We start from the raw sequence: 15,606 nt of genomic DNA on the forward strand, positions 1-15,606 counted from the left end.
CATTTTGAGAAAAACCAAGGTACATTCTGCTGGTTCGCCAAAGGGGTTTGTCCAGCTCCAAGGCACAGGGGAGAGAACTAAGTCCCAGCAGGTCATAATGCCTGAAAAGGCCAGTCTGCTTTTGGTGCAACAGCAGGTCATAGAACTAACTTCACAGAGATGGCCCTGATCTGAGACCAGATGGTGTAGGTTGGATGACAAAGTAAATCAGCATTCCAGCATGGGCCTTGGCACATGGGCATCAAATGCCAAACCAGACTTAGGCATAGTACACGACACATTAATAGTTATGTGGGTGGTATTAATATACTATTGATATTTTACGGGTGTTGGGAATTTATGTTAACTGAATTTATTCTACTCACCCCACTATTCTGTTCACCCATGCTGGGTATCCCACAACGCTTTGGAAAGCTGAAGTCAGTTCTGGCATTAGAAAATAGGAAACATTGTCAAAGCAAGGCTGGATGAATACTTTGTACCAAGTACAGTCAGGGGAGTACTTTCATGGCTCATTAACACTTGCAATGTAGTATTCAAAACAAGATATGGGAAAGTATAGGGAAGTACAGCACTGCCCAGAACCGGCAATGCTAGTATCCAAAACTAAGATAAGGAAGGTACAGAGCAACAAGTCAAGGAACTGGTATATACTGGAGGGTTGGATTTTAGTGACGTATAAAAAGTTTCCGAACTTGTAAAATCATACTATATGTATTGCTAGTTGAAATGGATCGCTTTGAATCACACCTTCTGTGTAAGGTGAACACACTGCAAGAATTTGCTTCCCAAGAGGGGGTGTGTCCTTTTTATATCATACTGCTTTGTCTTTAGACAATCACTTTGGCTGAGTTCAGTTATTTGGTCTCTTGAACGTTGTTAAGAATGAACTGGAAGCATTCAAACAATTAGCTACACCTTTGGCAACTCCCGAATTGACTCAAAAGGGATCTGTTCACTCTTTATCTTTCCAACACTCTATGAGGCATTCTCATCAAGCTGGTTTTAATGACTTCAAGATTTGTAGTAGAGAGAGACCCATTGTATGGTAGAACATGGGAAATTTTCCTCAGCCATGATGGTGATAGTGCTGCTATTGTTAAGTTCAGGGAGGGTGGGGAAAAAAAACCCTTCTGGTCACTGATTTAAGAAGCAGGAAACAAAATAATGAAAGAATGTCACCATAAGGCCATGTAATATGCTGTAGGGAAAACTACTTCCTTGAAGCCCCGTGTGGGTTTCACACTGTTTGATGGAGATGGGAGGTCTGGAGAGCTCATTCTCATACCTCCCATGAGGAGGAGATGGCACATTTAACTCTCCCACAAGGGTGCTGGAGAAGGTTGAAGTATGTTAGAATAGAATAGAATCATAGAAGATTAGGGTTGGAAGAGACCTCAGGAGGTCATCTAGTCCAACTCCCTGTTCAAAGCAGGACCAAAACCAACTAAATTATCCCAGCCAGGACGTTGTCAAGCCAGGCTTTAAAAACCCTTAAGAAAGGAGATTCCACAACCTCTCTACGTAACCCATTCCAGTGCTTCACCACCCTCCTAGTAAAATAGTGTTTCCTAATATCCAACCTAAACTTCTCCCACTGCAACTTGAGACCATTGCTTCTTGTTGTCATCTGCCACCTCTGAGAACAGCCTAACTCCATTCTCTTTGGAACCTCGCTTCAGGTAGTTGAAGGCTGCTATCAAATCCTCACTCTTCTCTTCTGCAGACTAAATAACCCCAGTTCCCTCAGCCTCTCCTCATAAGTCATGTGCCCCAGCCCCCTAACCATTTTGTTGCCCTCTGCTGGAATCTCTCCAATTTGTCCACATCCCTTCTGTAGTGGAGAGACCAAAACTGGACAATACTCCAGGTGTGGCTTCACCAGTGCTGAGTAGAGGGGAATAATCACTTCCCTCGATCTGCTGGCAGTGCTCCTACTAATACAGCCCAATATGCCTTTGGCCTTCTTGGCAACAAGGGCACACTGCTGACTCATATCCAGCTTCTCATCCACTGTAATCCCTAGGTCCTTTTCTGCAGAATTGCTGCTTAGCCAGTCAGTCCCCAGCCTGTAGCGGTGCATGGGATTCTTCCCTCGTTAGTGCAGGACTCTGCACTTGTCCTTGTTGAACCTCATCAGATTTCTTTTGGCCCAAGCCTCCAATTTGTCTAGCTCCCTTTGGACCCTATCCCTACCTTCTAATGGATCTGCCTCTCCCCCCAGCTTAGTGTCATCTGTGAACTTGCTGAGGGTGCAATCCATCCCATCATCCAGATGATTAATAAAGATGTTGAACAAAACTGGCCCCAGGACTGACCCCTGGTGCACTCCTCTTGATATCGGCTGCCAACTAGACATCAAACCATTGATCACTAGCCGTTGAGCCCGACAATCTAGCCAGCTTTCTATCCACCTTTTAGTCCATTCATCCAATCCATACTTTTTTACGTTGCTTGCAAGAATACTGTGGGAGACCATATCAAAAGTTTTGCTAAAGTCAAGGTATATCACATCCACTGCTTTCCCCATATCCACAGAGCCAGTTCTCTCCTCATAGGCAATCAGGTTGGTCAGGCATGACTTGCCCTTGGTGAATCCATGTTGACTGTTCCTGATCACTTTCTTCTCCTCTAAGTGCTTCAAAATGGATTCCTTGAGGACCTGCTCCATGATTTTGCTGGGGACTGAGGTGAGACTGACTGGTCTATAGTTCCCCAGGTTCTCTTTCTTCCCTTTTTTAAAGATGGGCGCTATATTTGCCTTTTGTCAATCGTCTGGGACCTCCCCTGATCACCACGAATTTTCAGAGGTAATAGCCAATGGCTCTGCAATCACATCAGCCAACTCCCTCAGCACCTTTGGATGCATTAGATCCAGCCCCATGGACTTGTGCATGTCCAGCTTTTCTAAATAGTCCTTAACCTGCTCTTTCACCACTGAGGGCTGCTCACCTCCCCATATTGTGCTGCCTAGAGCAGCAGTCTGGGAGTTGACCTTGTCTGTGAAGACCGAGGCAAAAAAAGCAATCAGTACTTCAGCTTTTTCCACATCACCTGTCACTAGGTTGCCTCCCCCATTCAGTAAGAGTCCCACACTTTCCCTGACTTTCTTCTTGTTGATAACATACCTATGGAAACCCTTCTTGTTACCCTTCACATCCCTTGCTAGCTGCAACTCCAATTGTTCCTTGGCCTTCCTGATTACACCCCTGCATACTCGAGCAATATTTTTATACTCCCTAGTCATCTGTCCAAGTTTCCACTTCTTGTAAGCTTCCTTTCTGAGCATAAGCTCACCAAAGATTTCACTGTTAAGCCAAGCTGGTTGCCTGCCATATTTTCCATTCTTTCTGCACATCAGGATGGTTTGTTCCTGTGCCTTCAGTAAGGCTTCTTTAAAATACAGCCAGCTCTCCTGGACTCCTTTCCCACTCATATTAGCCTCCCAGGGGATCCTGCCCATCAGTTCCCTAAGGGAGTCTAAGTCTGCTTTTTTGAAGTCCAGGATCCATATTCTGCTGTTCTCCTTTCTTCCTTTTGTCAGGATCCTGAACTCAACCATCTCATGGTCACTGCTGCCTAGGTTGCCACCCACTTCTACTTCCCCTACCAATTCTTCCATTTGTGAGCAGCAGGTCAAGAGAAGCATGACCCCTAGTTAGTTTCTCCAGCACTTGCACCAGGAAGTTGTCCCCAGCACTCTCCAAAAACTTCCCGGATTGTCTGTGCAGTGCTGCATTGCTCTCCTAGCAGATGTCAGGGTGACCGAAGTCCCCCATTAGAACCAGGGCCTGTGATCTGGAAACTTCAGTTAGTTGTCCAAAGAAAGCCTCGTCTACTTCATCCTCCTGGTCCAGTGGTCTATAGCACTCGCCCAGCAGGACATCACCCTTTTTGCTCTAGCCTCTAAACTTAACCCAAAGACTCTCAACAGGCTTTTCTCCAGTTTCATACTGCAGCTCTGAGCAATCATACTGCTCTCTTACATACAGTGCAACTCCTCCATCCTTCCCTCCCCTGCCTGTCCTTCCTGAACAGTTTAGACCCATCCATGACAGTCATGTGAACTACCCCACCAAGTCTCTGTTATTTTGATCACATCATAGTTCCTTGATTGTGCCAGGACTTCCTGCTTGTTTCCCAGGCTTTTGCGTTCGTGTACATGCACCTAAGATAACTAGTTATGGCAGGTGACGTTGTTGCAGGTCATCTTCAGGCTCCTTTTCTTAATGTAGGAGTAAGCTCAGTCTCTTGGGAAGACCCGCTGTGTATTGTTAGGTTTGGGTGACGCTAGGTTCTATGCAGACCTGGGTGGAGAGTTTTTGCTCTGCCTTAGGCTTTGTTTAGTCCACTCTTGAGGCAGGGTGGGTTTTCGACAGCAAGGTACTGGTATTGGGTTGAGTTTCCTGGGCGAAGGGATTGACCTAGCTGCTGTTTGACCCTTTCATTTCAGAACTGATGTACGTGTGTAAATAAAGCAAGCTATGCCTAGGATGCAGCCAGCCTCCCCGTCCCAATTCCTTTGGACTGAGAAGCCAACCTGCAAGGCCCAGGACATCTGCCACTTCTTGGCAGAGGGACGACACTGGTATCAAAAGAAGGGGCAACTGTACGTTCTCTGCACTGTGCTTGCAATGAGTATGGAATGCTGACTGAACCGCTTTTCCTCGGAGAAAGCTAGATAGACATTTCCCACCTTAAGGTTTGGTGGGGGCTTGCTGTGCCTCACCTTATTGCATGTCTCTGTGCTTCCTGGCTTCAGCTGAACTCAGAAGCAGAAGTAACAAGATACCCTGACACAGTCTGTTCTGGATCTGGGAGTGTGGGGGTGTGTGTATGTCAGCAGAAATCAGTCATTGCTGGAAATTTCAGCAAGAAATCTTGATCACAGGCTGAATGACTGGTATAAGCCTTCAGATTTGTAGATGTTAATCCCAGCCTGGACTCCAAAGCTCTTGAGGCTCACTGGCTGTGGCCAGCAAGCTGCCAGCAACTATCGAGACTGCCAAGTCAGGTGCCACAGTACAGTTGTTACAGCTATGGGAAGGAAGAGGCAAGGGAAGTGGGGGAAATGACATCCCTGAATGAAGACACCCGACTCCTGCCGGCACCAGCCCTGATCATGAAATTTGTAAAGAGAGAGATGGAAATTGCTTATTAGGTGGCTGAGGCAGCCACATATGGGGAACCTCAAAACATCACAAATTCAACTTTTATTTTTTTAAGGGATACTTGAGGCCTTCAGCCTATAAAATTCAAAGGCAAAAGTCCAGCAATATTGGTATCATAGGTATCCTTTCCTGGCTGTTTGCACAGCTCAGGATTCTGCGGGCTACAGTAAAGTCCTTCTTCTGTAGCTAAATGGAGGAATATTCCAACTCAAGAGAAAGAATTGCATGTGAATTGACTGCTTGAGGCAACATCAAGACAGAACCCCCACATCTCTCACTTCTCTAGGAATGGTGGGTATAATTGGTGGGTACAAATTAGAAGCCTCATATGACCTTCCTCAAAAACGTTGAGATCTGTTGTTGCCGCAGATGCATCTCACAGAAGAAAGGATGGGGTGAACGTCCAAGAAAGGAGCAGGGAAGAAAGAGCCCAAAAGAATATAGGCTGCAGATATTCCCCTCTCCAAAGAGTTCTGAAGTCTCGGGAAAGCTGTGGCTATTAGCATTAAGGCAGCTCTCAGGCTGCTTAAAGGCAGCACTCCCACAACAGCTTTGCATAGTCCAAGGTTGACGAGACATATAACCAGGTCATGTTTTCGCCTGGGTGATTAGCACCAGTGCAGACAGAAGTTCTCTTGCCTTAGGCTATTTTGGGAAAACTGAGGGAATTTTTCCAGCATTAGCGTAGGATGAATGGAAGTACTTAATTTTTTTAAATTAGCGCTTTTCCTTGTAACAGAAACATGATCATAAACCTTAGGGTCTCTTCCAAACATTTTGCTTCCCCCCCTTCCCAACCAACACCCCTTTTTAAACCATATTTTTAAAGCAATGGTGCCTTTAAAAAAACAAAACTAGTTCTGATTTCAGCACCCAGCCAATTGCTCCCTTCTGCTCACCCTGATTCGCAACCTATTCCACTGTCAAAGGCAGATGTGTTCCAAGGTAGAGCCACTGGAGCCAAATTCTGATTGCTGTTGGCGTAAAACACGTAGGACGGCTGCACAGAGCCAGTCCATGCACAGTGGCACCCCTTTGCCCAGTCATGTGAAGTTCAGAAGGCTGCAGCACTGGGAAGCAGCTAACAGGACTTGGCAGTTCAACTTCTGTGTGAACTCGAGGGAGTTGCCAACCCAGCTGTTTTGCCTGGAAGAGAGGCTGGTAACAACTGTGAGATCCACATAGGGCTGAGAGCCACATATTCCCCCCTGGCTTTTCTGATCACAAGAAAACCTTAAAGGAAGGGAGTAGAGATGACTGACAACTGGTGCACCTCTATGGGGCTTACAATGTTGCTCACACTGGTATGGCTGCAATGGGCAAGTGTGGACTCACACAAATTGGTTACACCTGTCATAGGTCATGGTTATCCTTCCACGAGGCAGCCTTCTCAACAATGCTAAGACTTGACAGCTATTTGGGGACTAAGTAGCAAACAAAGACACGTGCCTTGAGCCCCCACTGCAATAAACTTAAGTAAAACAGCCCTGAGCTCCCATTAGCTTCTTTAGTTATTGATCTGTATCCACAACAGTTCCATAGTATCTTTACAAGTGGTGTTTCAAGGTGTGGTATAACTAAACACGATACAGGGATCAGGAATTACAATACTGAAAGAATGAGGAATCCTTGTGGCACCTTAGAGACTAACAAATTTATTTGGGCATAAGCTTTTGTGGGTTAAAACCCACTTCATTGGATGCATGCAGTGGAAAATACAGTAGGCAGATATATATACACCGAGGACATGAAAAAATGGGTGTTGCCATACTGACTATAAGGAGAGTAATCAGTTAAGGTGGGCTATTATCAGCAGGAGGGGGAAAAAAAGCTTTTGTAGTGATAATCAGGATGGCCTATTTCCAACAGTTGACAAGAAGGTGTGAGTAACAGCAGGGGGGAATTAACAGGGGCAAATAGTTTTTACTTTGGGAGTGGATGGGTCATTACACAGTCTTTATTCAAGCCTAATTTAATGGCGTCCAGTTTGCAAATTAATTCCAGTTCTGCCATTTCTCCTTGGAGTCTGTTTCTGAAGTTTTTTTGTTGGAGTATTGTGACTTTGAGGTCTGTAATCGAGTGACCAGGGAGGTTGAAGTGCTCTGTTTTTTTAATGTTATAATTCTTGGCGTCTGATTTTTGTCCATTTATTCTTTTGTGTAGAGACTGTCTGGTTTGGCCAATGTACATGGCAGAGGGGCATTGCTGGCACATGATAGTGTATATCACAGTGGTAGATGTGCAGGTGAACGAGCCTCTGATCGTGTGGCTGATGTGATTAGACTGGGAATGGATGGGTCATTACACAAACTAAAATCTATTTCCCCATGCTAATTTCCCGCCCCCCCCCCCCCACTGTTACTCACACATTCTTGTCAGCGGTTGGAAATGGGCCATCCTGATTATCACTACAAAAGTTTTTTTTTTCTCCTGCTGATTATAACCCACCTCAACTGATTACTCTCGTTATAGTTAGTATGGCAACACCCATTTTTTCACGTCCTCTGTGTATATATATCTTCCTACTGTATTCTCCACTGCATGCATCTGATGAAGTGGGTTCTAGCCCACAAAAGCTTATGCTCAAATAAATTTGTTAGTCTCTAAGGTGCCACAAGGACTCCTTATTCTTTTTGCGGATACAGACTAGCACGGCTGCCCCTCTGAAACCATTTACAATACTTGTTGTTCCAATTCCTTCAGCCTCACCTTAAATGAGAAGGTAAACTAGCCCCCCTCAAATTGTACCCGCTAGGTCTTTTCATATGATTTTAAAATCTCTATTTCTCATAGGCACAAGACTATAACTAGTAATAAGTCAAAGACCTTCAGATTCTGATTATAAAGAGCAGCTGGGAACATAAATAATGACAGTAACATAGATTGGAGCCATTTAAATCCTTAAGGGACAGACTTTCAAAGCAAAGCATATGCAATTGTATGCATCAATTAGGAATGGAGGACTTATAAGTAATGTTTATTTGGCCAAATTGAGTATATAACCAGCTGTGTAAATACGTTGATCAAAATTGGCACTCATGCTTTAACCATGTATTAGCAAACGTTGGGTCAGCTTCACTTTGAAAATCTGGTGCTAAAACATTAAGTAGACAGAACAAGTAAGCAGACAGAGTTCAAAAAAGAACTAGATACATTCATGGAGGATAGGTCCATCAATGGCTATTAGCCAGGATGGGCAGGGATGGTGTCTCTAGCCTCTGTTTGCCAGACGCTGAGAATGGGCAACAGGGGATGGATCACTTGATGATTACCTGTTCTGTTCATTCCCTCTGGGGCACCTGGCATTGGCCACTGTTGGAAGACAGGATACTGGCTAGATGGACCTTTGCTCTGACCCAGTATGACCATTCTTATGTTCTTACATTCTTACTGTTTTCTCTTCCTGTTTAAATTATTTTCCCCATTGATTTTATTTTATATACTTAAACTAGACATTGGTCATTTCCATAATTGTGCCACTTTTCCCCTTCATCTGCTCTTTAGTGCAACCTTTAAAAAGATGGGAAAGTAAAAGGAATTTGTGAATAGGTCATTGTATTATAGAATTTAAAAAATTCCCATTACTTCTCCTGTGTATCATTAAGCAAGCAAGCATGTGTTTAGCATCCAGAAGGAGGAACTCCCCTGTTGTGTTGCAGTACAAACAGGTCACTTTCTGTAGTACAATATTTAGCCTGGAAAGAAAAGGGACATCTTGTTGCTGAAAAAGAAAAGGATCATTTCTAACAACCCCCAGCATATTCTTTCCATAGAGTCATAACGCTGCCTCTCCCACTCCAAGTGCATGAAGCACCTTAAAAATGTCAACTAGTGGAGCTTAAGTCCAGCTGTAAGTAAAAATTGTCCCTAATTTACAGTATAAGTGACTAGAGATGAGGAAATCTAGGTCCTAACTCCCATAGGTCTGCGTGTTAACTGTTAGACAATATTTTTTCTCTCCTCCTAGGACTAAGATTCATTTACCTCTGGGGTCCTGGATTCAAATCCTGCCTTTGGTCAAAAATGAAGATGAGTTTGCTGCACACATTCTAGTCCTTATGGATTTGTCTACATCATCTAACCATGGAGAGTCTCATAGCAACCAAGGACCCCAATTCTATTCCCACTTAATTTAATACAAGCTTTGCCACTGAACTCAAAAGGGATCAGAATTGGACAGTGCTGCAGCCAGGATCACATGTGGGCAGCTCACAGAGCACCTGACTCTAGCCCATTTTTTCCATAAAAATTAATACAAACAGCACTGCCTGGAAAATCTGAAGCAGCTTCACATAAGATTAAATAATAAAATTCAATAAAAGAGGGGCTATTGCACTGGTTGTATGGTTTATATTTAATGCAATGAACCACTCTCCATTTTTAGCTGCCTCTTAATTTTCAATATGCCAATCAATTTTGCACTGATAGCACAGAACTGAATCATAAAAATGTTCATGGAGGAAAGCTGGAGATGTAACAGCCGTGTAAGACACAACTGGGACTTTCACAACCGGAGAAGTTGTTGGAGGCAGTCTGAGATAAGCACATTAGCTAGACATTTCTTCCAAAAACAGGTCAATAGTCAGTAGAAAAACCACTTGCCTCAGAAGTAATAGTTTCCACTGAGAAACCACACAAGCAAATAATGAGAGAGAAATATTGGAGCATAAAGTGAGGTATTGAATTTGAGTTTACGCAATAAGTCAGGTTTCATGCTGAGCCACGGCCTGGCTTGGTGCTGATCATCTGCCCTTATTCAGGGTTTGCTGATTAAAATGGAGTCTATTTTCAAAAAAGAGAAAGGGATGGTTCAAAGGACGCCACAGCTTTCTGAGATTTATTCAGATTTAAGCTCTGATGAAGTCCAAGACATACAGACACATGCTAAGTGAGTAAGAACAACAACAGATGTACAGACTTCACACCTAACAACAATTGCCAAAGCCCTGGTAACTGCTGCTGAGTAATTGTATCCCCATTTTACAGCTTGGGCTGCCTGCTCAAAGGATAGTCGAAGGATTATTTCTGAATCTGTCCATCAGAATTTTAAGCAGCAAAGCCTCTTTTTCCAGATCCAATCTCTGTGGCTGGCTCTTGCACCTGTAGCTATGTTGCAAGCTGCAGGCCGTCCCTCCTCAGTTTCCCCTGTAACCCGCTAGTGAATTTGTCTCATGCCTTCTTCCTCCACAGCTTGTCAACGGGCTCCAGCGTTGACCCCTCTTGTTCCGCTTCGATGGAGAACAATGGTGGAAGCACCGAGACAGAACTTCCCCAGTACACGACTTTTCTGCATCTGTAGGAGGCCAGCAGATGGCACAGAGGAAGGGAATTAGAGTTCAGCTGGACTGCACAGAGTTACCTTCTATCATATCATATATCTGCGCAGCCACCATGTACCCAGACATAAGACACAGAAAATCTGTGGTTCAACTACTCTTAACACCTTTTCTACATGTGAACAGTCCCAGGGCTAAGGCCTAATTCTCTTCTGTCTTATCTGGTTCACTGCACCATAATAGTTCCTTCACATTAAAAAATACACCTAATTCTTGTGACAAAGTCAGGCCCGGCAGCTGCAGGAGGGTCTGGGAAAACAGATATGTTAGCCCTAGAATGCTAAAGGTCCTTTTTCTGACAAGCCGGGAAGCGGTTACTTCAGGTCAGTTAGGGACACCCGAGTCCAACTAAGGGCTGCCTGACACCTATTAAAACCTCTCTCCTGGTGAGGGGTGGGGACAAACTGCTGCGAGGCTGGTGGCAGCAGGGAGATCTGCTTCTCCTGTGTGAGAGACTGTGCTCCTCCCCATAGGGAAGACACTCAAACCCAGGGCTTGTTTAGGGGTAGGACTGACATCCCAGGGCCAGCGACAGGGCAACATACACCTGCCCCAGTGAGAGGGGCAGGGAAAGTTGTTCCCATTATTCGGTGCATAATAGACTTGTTTCCCTTTGTTTGGCAGAGGACCACTCCTCAGGACTGCCCCGAGGTCTACCAGGAAGGCTCTGAGAAACAAGCCCCAAAGAGGGAAAAGAGACACGCTCCAGAGTGGGGCTGATTTACTCCAGGCCCTGTCCGTGCCAGAGGAGGGAGTATTAGGTCCAGCAAGGCAGAAGGGGTGCCATGCTATGTTCCCAATTGCAAATTTGCATATACGCTTGTGGTACTGTAACCCCTAACACTTCCTGCATTTGGCTCTTAAGAGGAAGGAATGAGAGAAGTCTAGGCAAGACACCTAAAAAAAAACATGTGAAGAAATTGTTTCCGTATATTACAGGACTCTGAATAGAAAATTCCATTGTGAAGGCTAATCTCCGGCAAGTTCCCCTTTTTGGATGGAAATAAAAAGAAGAATCATTCAAGCTGCATTCAGTCTAACAGAGGCCAAGATGAAGAAGCTGGCTGTAGTCCTGGCAATATCCCTGATTGTAACTGACCTCACTCCCCTGACTGGTGAGTAACTTTTCCTACTAGAACTTCTGTCTTGCAATAATTGGCTTTTAAAAGGATGTAATCTTCACCGTGAACCTGTCAGTAAGCCCTATAAGTTATGACTTTCCTTTTGGCTTGCGTGTGATTCCTATCCCATCGATTAGTAAGGCCCTGATTCTGAAAGCTGAACTGCTCAGGCAGATTCTCATACCCATGGCCAGATCCAGACAGTGCCACACCATGGACATCTCCATTTCGGTGTGTGGGGGTATGCAAGACTGGAGCCTATACTTGTATCCCTTTTTACATGACATTGTGTTATAATGGAATATACAAACCAGTAAATAGGACTATCTACACACACACACTATTTATAGTACTTTCTAGCCCAAACCCATGTACAGTACTCCTTATTTTGCTTTTCTCCTTATAACATCCAAAATAAGACATCTCTGAAAATATTAATGCAACACTGCAAATGAGACAGTGCATACTGTATTTTTAATTAACCAGTTTTAAATGTTAGTTACAATGAAACTATATTTTGACATAAACGATGTAACTGGGGAAAAGGCTTGTGATTTCTCATATGGGGAGTAAATTTTATTTCTCTCTCATGCCTCCTACAGTAATTTTCCCTCTCTACAACTCTAGGCAGGGAGAGATTATTGGTTCATTTTGGTTCACCAATACTGCCATACCTTTTTTACCCTCTTAACTGGGCAAAATGAGATTATGATGTTCCACCCAGCCCCTTTAAAATTCCACAATTCTATTTCTGATCAAATTTGTCTGAACCATTTTTTGTTAGTGACTTTGAATAAGAAACTTAATATGACAATTTATGAATTACATGCAGCAGTCTGGGAGTCAGCTGCCAACTCAAATCATTTTACTGGTGAAACAGATGTCAAAGCATTCAGTTTTAACATCTAGCATATAGCATCACCACAGAAACTGGGGTCCTCGATGTTTGGTTTTCTTACCTGGAACTCTAAACTAAGAGTTAGGGCTTGACACCTGCTACTACTGAAGCCAATTGGAATTTTGCCATGGAGTCCTATGCGAGCAGGATTGGGCCTGTAATGATACTGGAAAAATTAACCTACTGCATGCTAAGGAGGGGTACCTAATTAGTCAAAGAAAATATCAAGGCATCAGTAATATTGACCCTGATCCTGCAGAAATGTACACATGCCTGTCTTTATGCACTGCGAGTAGACAACTTCATTGAAGTCAATGGCACTGCTAACAGTATTTTAAGTTAAGCATGTGTGTGTACCTTTGTGGGACTGGCACTGTCGATAATACTTTAAATCCCCAAATGCTGACTCCTCTCACCCCTTCTCCTTTCTTGCAGTTGTCTTTTACACTCTGTCACTTCACTGCAATAACATTGCAAAATGAATTATTACTGTAACAATTATTCTTGTATTATACTTTTTAAAGTACCAGTCACTTATTTTGTACATAATGGTAGAACTAATGGACTGTGTAAAACACTGGGTAAATTTTCAGAAGTGCCTATATTCAAAAGTGACTTAAGTGTTTGAGAGATTGGTTCCCATTGAGTTTCATCTCCTAATTGCCTGCTTCGTTAAAAATGGGCCTTAGCTTCTGAAATAAAAACCCTTATTACTGAAACTAAGCTAAATATTTAAAGTAATATTACATGGACAGTTATTATGTCTTGGAAAAGTCTATTATAACAAAACTAATGATTTTTTGGCTGAACCGAAAGGCAAACATTTTCATTATAAAAAAAAATCCAACTCATTAGAACAGAAGGAAAAAGTTAGAGCTTGTTTATTTTGGAGAGAGCAGGAAAGAAGCAGCTTAAGCACTTGGAAGACTAATTTCCACTTAAATAGGTCTGGTCTATACTTAAAATTTAGATCAACCTAGCTGCATCACATGGGGGTGTGAAAAACTCACACTCCTTAATGCCATAGTTATGGCAATCTAATGTCCAATGAGAAGGGACTAGGGCAATGGAAATGTTTCTGTTGACCTTTCTACTGCCGTTCACAGAGATGACGCTGACAGAAAACCCCTTCTGTGGACACAGGAAGCTTCTATGCTACAGCACGACACTGCATAATGGCGCACTCCAGCTGCAGCGTAGACATGCCTTTAGGCTCCACATTTCAGTGTCTATCTCCAATTTTAACCTTCTTCCAAACTAGTTACCTCTAATGCAGGGGTAGGCAACCTATGGCACATGTGCCGAAGGCGGCACACGAGCTGATTTTCGTTAGCACTCACTGCCTGGATCCTGGCCACTGGTCAGGGTGGCTCTGCATTTTAATTTAATTTTAAATGAAGCTTCTTAAACACAGCCCTGTAATGGGCATAGAATAAATGCATTATTCCATGGGCATACAATAAATGTATTATTAATTACTTGTCTTATGTTAGAGTCTAGAAGTCAGGGCACCAATGTGCTAGGCACTGTACAAGCAAAGAGCTAGATTATGAACTCTTCAGGGCAGGGACTAAGTTTAAGACTGTAGACAACCGATAAATACAAACAAACCAACCTGCGGCATAAGGAAATGATACTACTGAACATGATAAATGGTGCTCATAGCATAAGAGCTGTCTAACCATTGTCAAGTGTTGTAGGTATCATGAAAGAGAGAGTGTGTTTGAAGGAGGACAACAAAATACACTTAACTCCCATCCCACTTTCCCTCACATGGCTATGGCTGATAGTCAGAAAGACAGTGATGTAAATTCAACGGTTATTTTCATTAGTATTTATTGGTTTTGAGGCTAGGTTATTTTTGATGTGCTCTCCGTAGTAGCTTAGAATGGGTTTGGGCCTTGGCAATTTTTGGCTAACAGAGACAAATAGATGGTTTTGTTCAACGCTTCCTGTTGCAGGTCTACCTATGGAAAGCCTTCTAACCAACCAGAGATGCAGATGCCGCAAGCAAACCTCAGATGTCATCAGTGCTTCGAAGATTCGTTTTATTGAGGTGATTCCTCAGGGGATTCAGTGTAGAAGGAAGGAGATTATGTAAGTGGGAACTCCAATGACCCTCAATTTATTCTATTTCTTTTGTCATTCATTCACTGAGTAGTTTGTGTGATCAGTTTTCTATCCAGGGGTTGGTTATACATGTCTTGCCTCAGCTCTTGAGATCCTGCCAGGCTTCTTGTAGATTAACTGTAACAGATTCCACTGAACCGAGACCTCCATGCAAGAAGAGGCAAGAATTGCTCCTAGCCAGGATGTGACATGCCTCTATTCACTTTAATGGGGTGGTGACCTCTGAATCCTCACTAGCCTAGTGTAAAGTAAGGGAAGGTGCACTTTAAAATGTATTAGGTCTTGTTTCTGTGACATCTGCCATCTTGGCCAACATACCAGATACTGAACTGGGCAGCTCCAGAGCTAAACACAGGAGTCTCTACAGCGTGAGTTAAAATGCCAGATTATGTAGCTAGGGGCCATAATGAACTCGCACTGAGCACTGGGTTACATCTGCACACACAAGTTGCACTGGTTTCACTAAAATAGTATGAGCCTGATTTAGTTGAGCCCAGGGCAAGTCCATGTGTACATTTACAAGACACACTTATAATTGATTTAAAACTGGTTATACCAGTATGACCTACCTGTAAATTGACTGTGGTAAGTTAAACTGACAAGAGCCATGTTTACATCAAGTTAACACCTTATCCACAGAGGGGTTTGCATCAGTTTAAAATCACACTAGGGTTGCCACCTTTGAAATGCAAAAAACCCAGCACCTATCCACCCCACCCCAAACCACAAGGCAATTCCACAACCACTCTCCCCTCCCCCGAAACCTATACTCACTCTTGTGTGACTCAAATCCTCTCTCACACACATGCTCTGTGCACTTGCGTGTTGGTGGGCAACCAGCTGTTGTGTTTCAGCAGTTTTGATCTGTTATCTCAAAGTGCGGAAGTGGGAACACGGCAGAATCTTTAGCTGGCCACAGAAACTTTTCTCATTTGATATCTCAGTGCACT

General features: G+C 43.5%; 1 protein-coding gene across 2 annotated transcripts in view; it reads left to right on the top strand.

Annotated features, from left to right (window-relative positions):
* Positions 1-15,606, top strand: part of LOC127047193 (C-X-C motif chemokine 13-like) — a 30,098-nt gene that overhangs the window by 6,303 nt on the left and 8,189 nt on the right. For both annotated transcript variants that reach the window (XM_050945237.1, XM_050945236.1), the window contains exons 2-3: positions 11,447-11,622; positions 14,488-14,623. In XM_050945237.1, the coding sequence (XP_050801194.1) occupies positions 11,505-11,622; positions 14,488-14,623 (254 nt within the window). In that variant the 5' untranslated portion in view covers positions 11,447-11,504. The remainder of the gene's footprint in view (positions 1-11,446; positions 11,623-14,487; positions 14,624-15,606) is intronic.

Source organism: Gopherus flavomarginatus, chromosome 3, assembly GCF_025201925.1.
Source record: "Gopherus flavomarginatus isolate rGopFla2 chromosome 3, rGopFla2.mat.asm, whole genome shotgun sequence".
NCBI lineage: Eukaryota > Metazoa > Chordata > Testudines > Testudinidae > Gopherus > Gopherus flavomarginatus.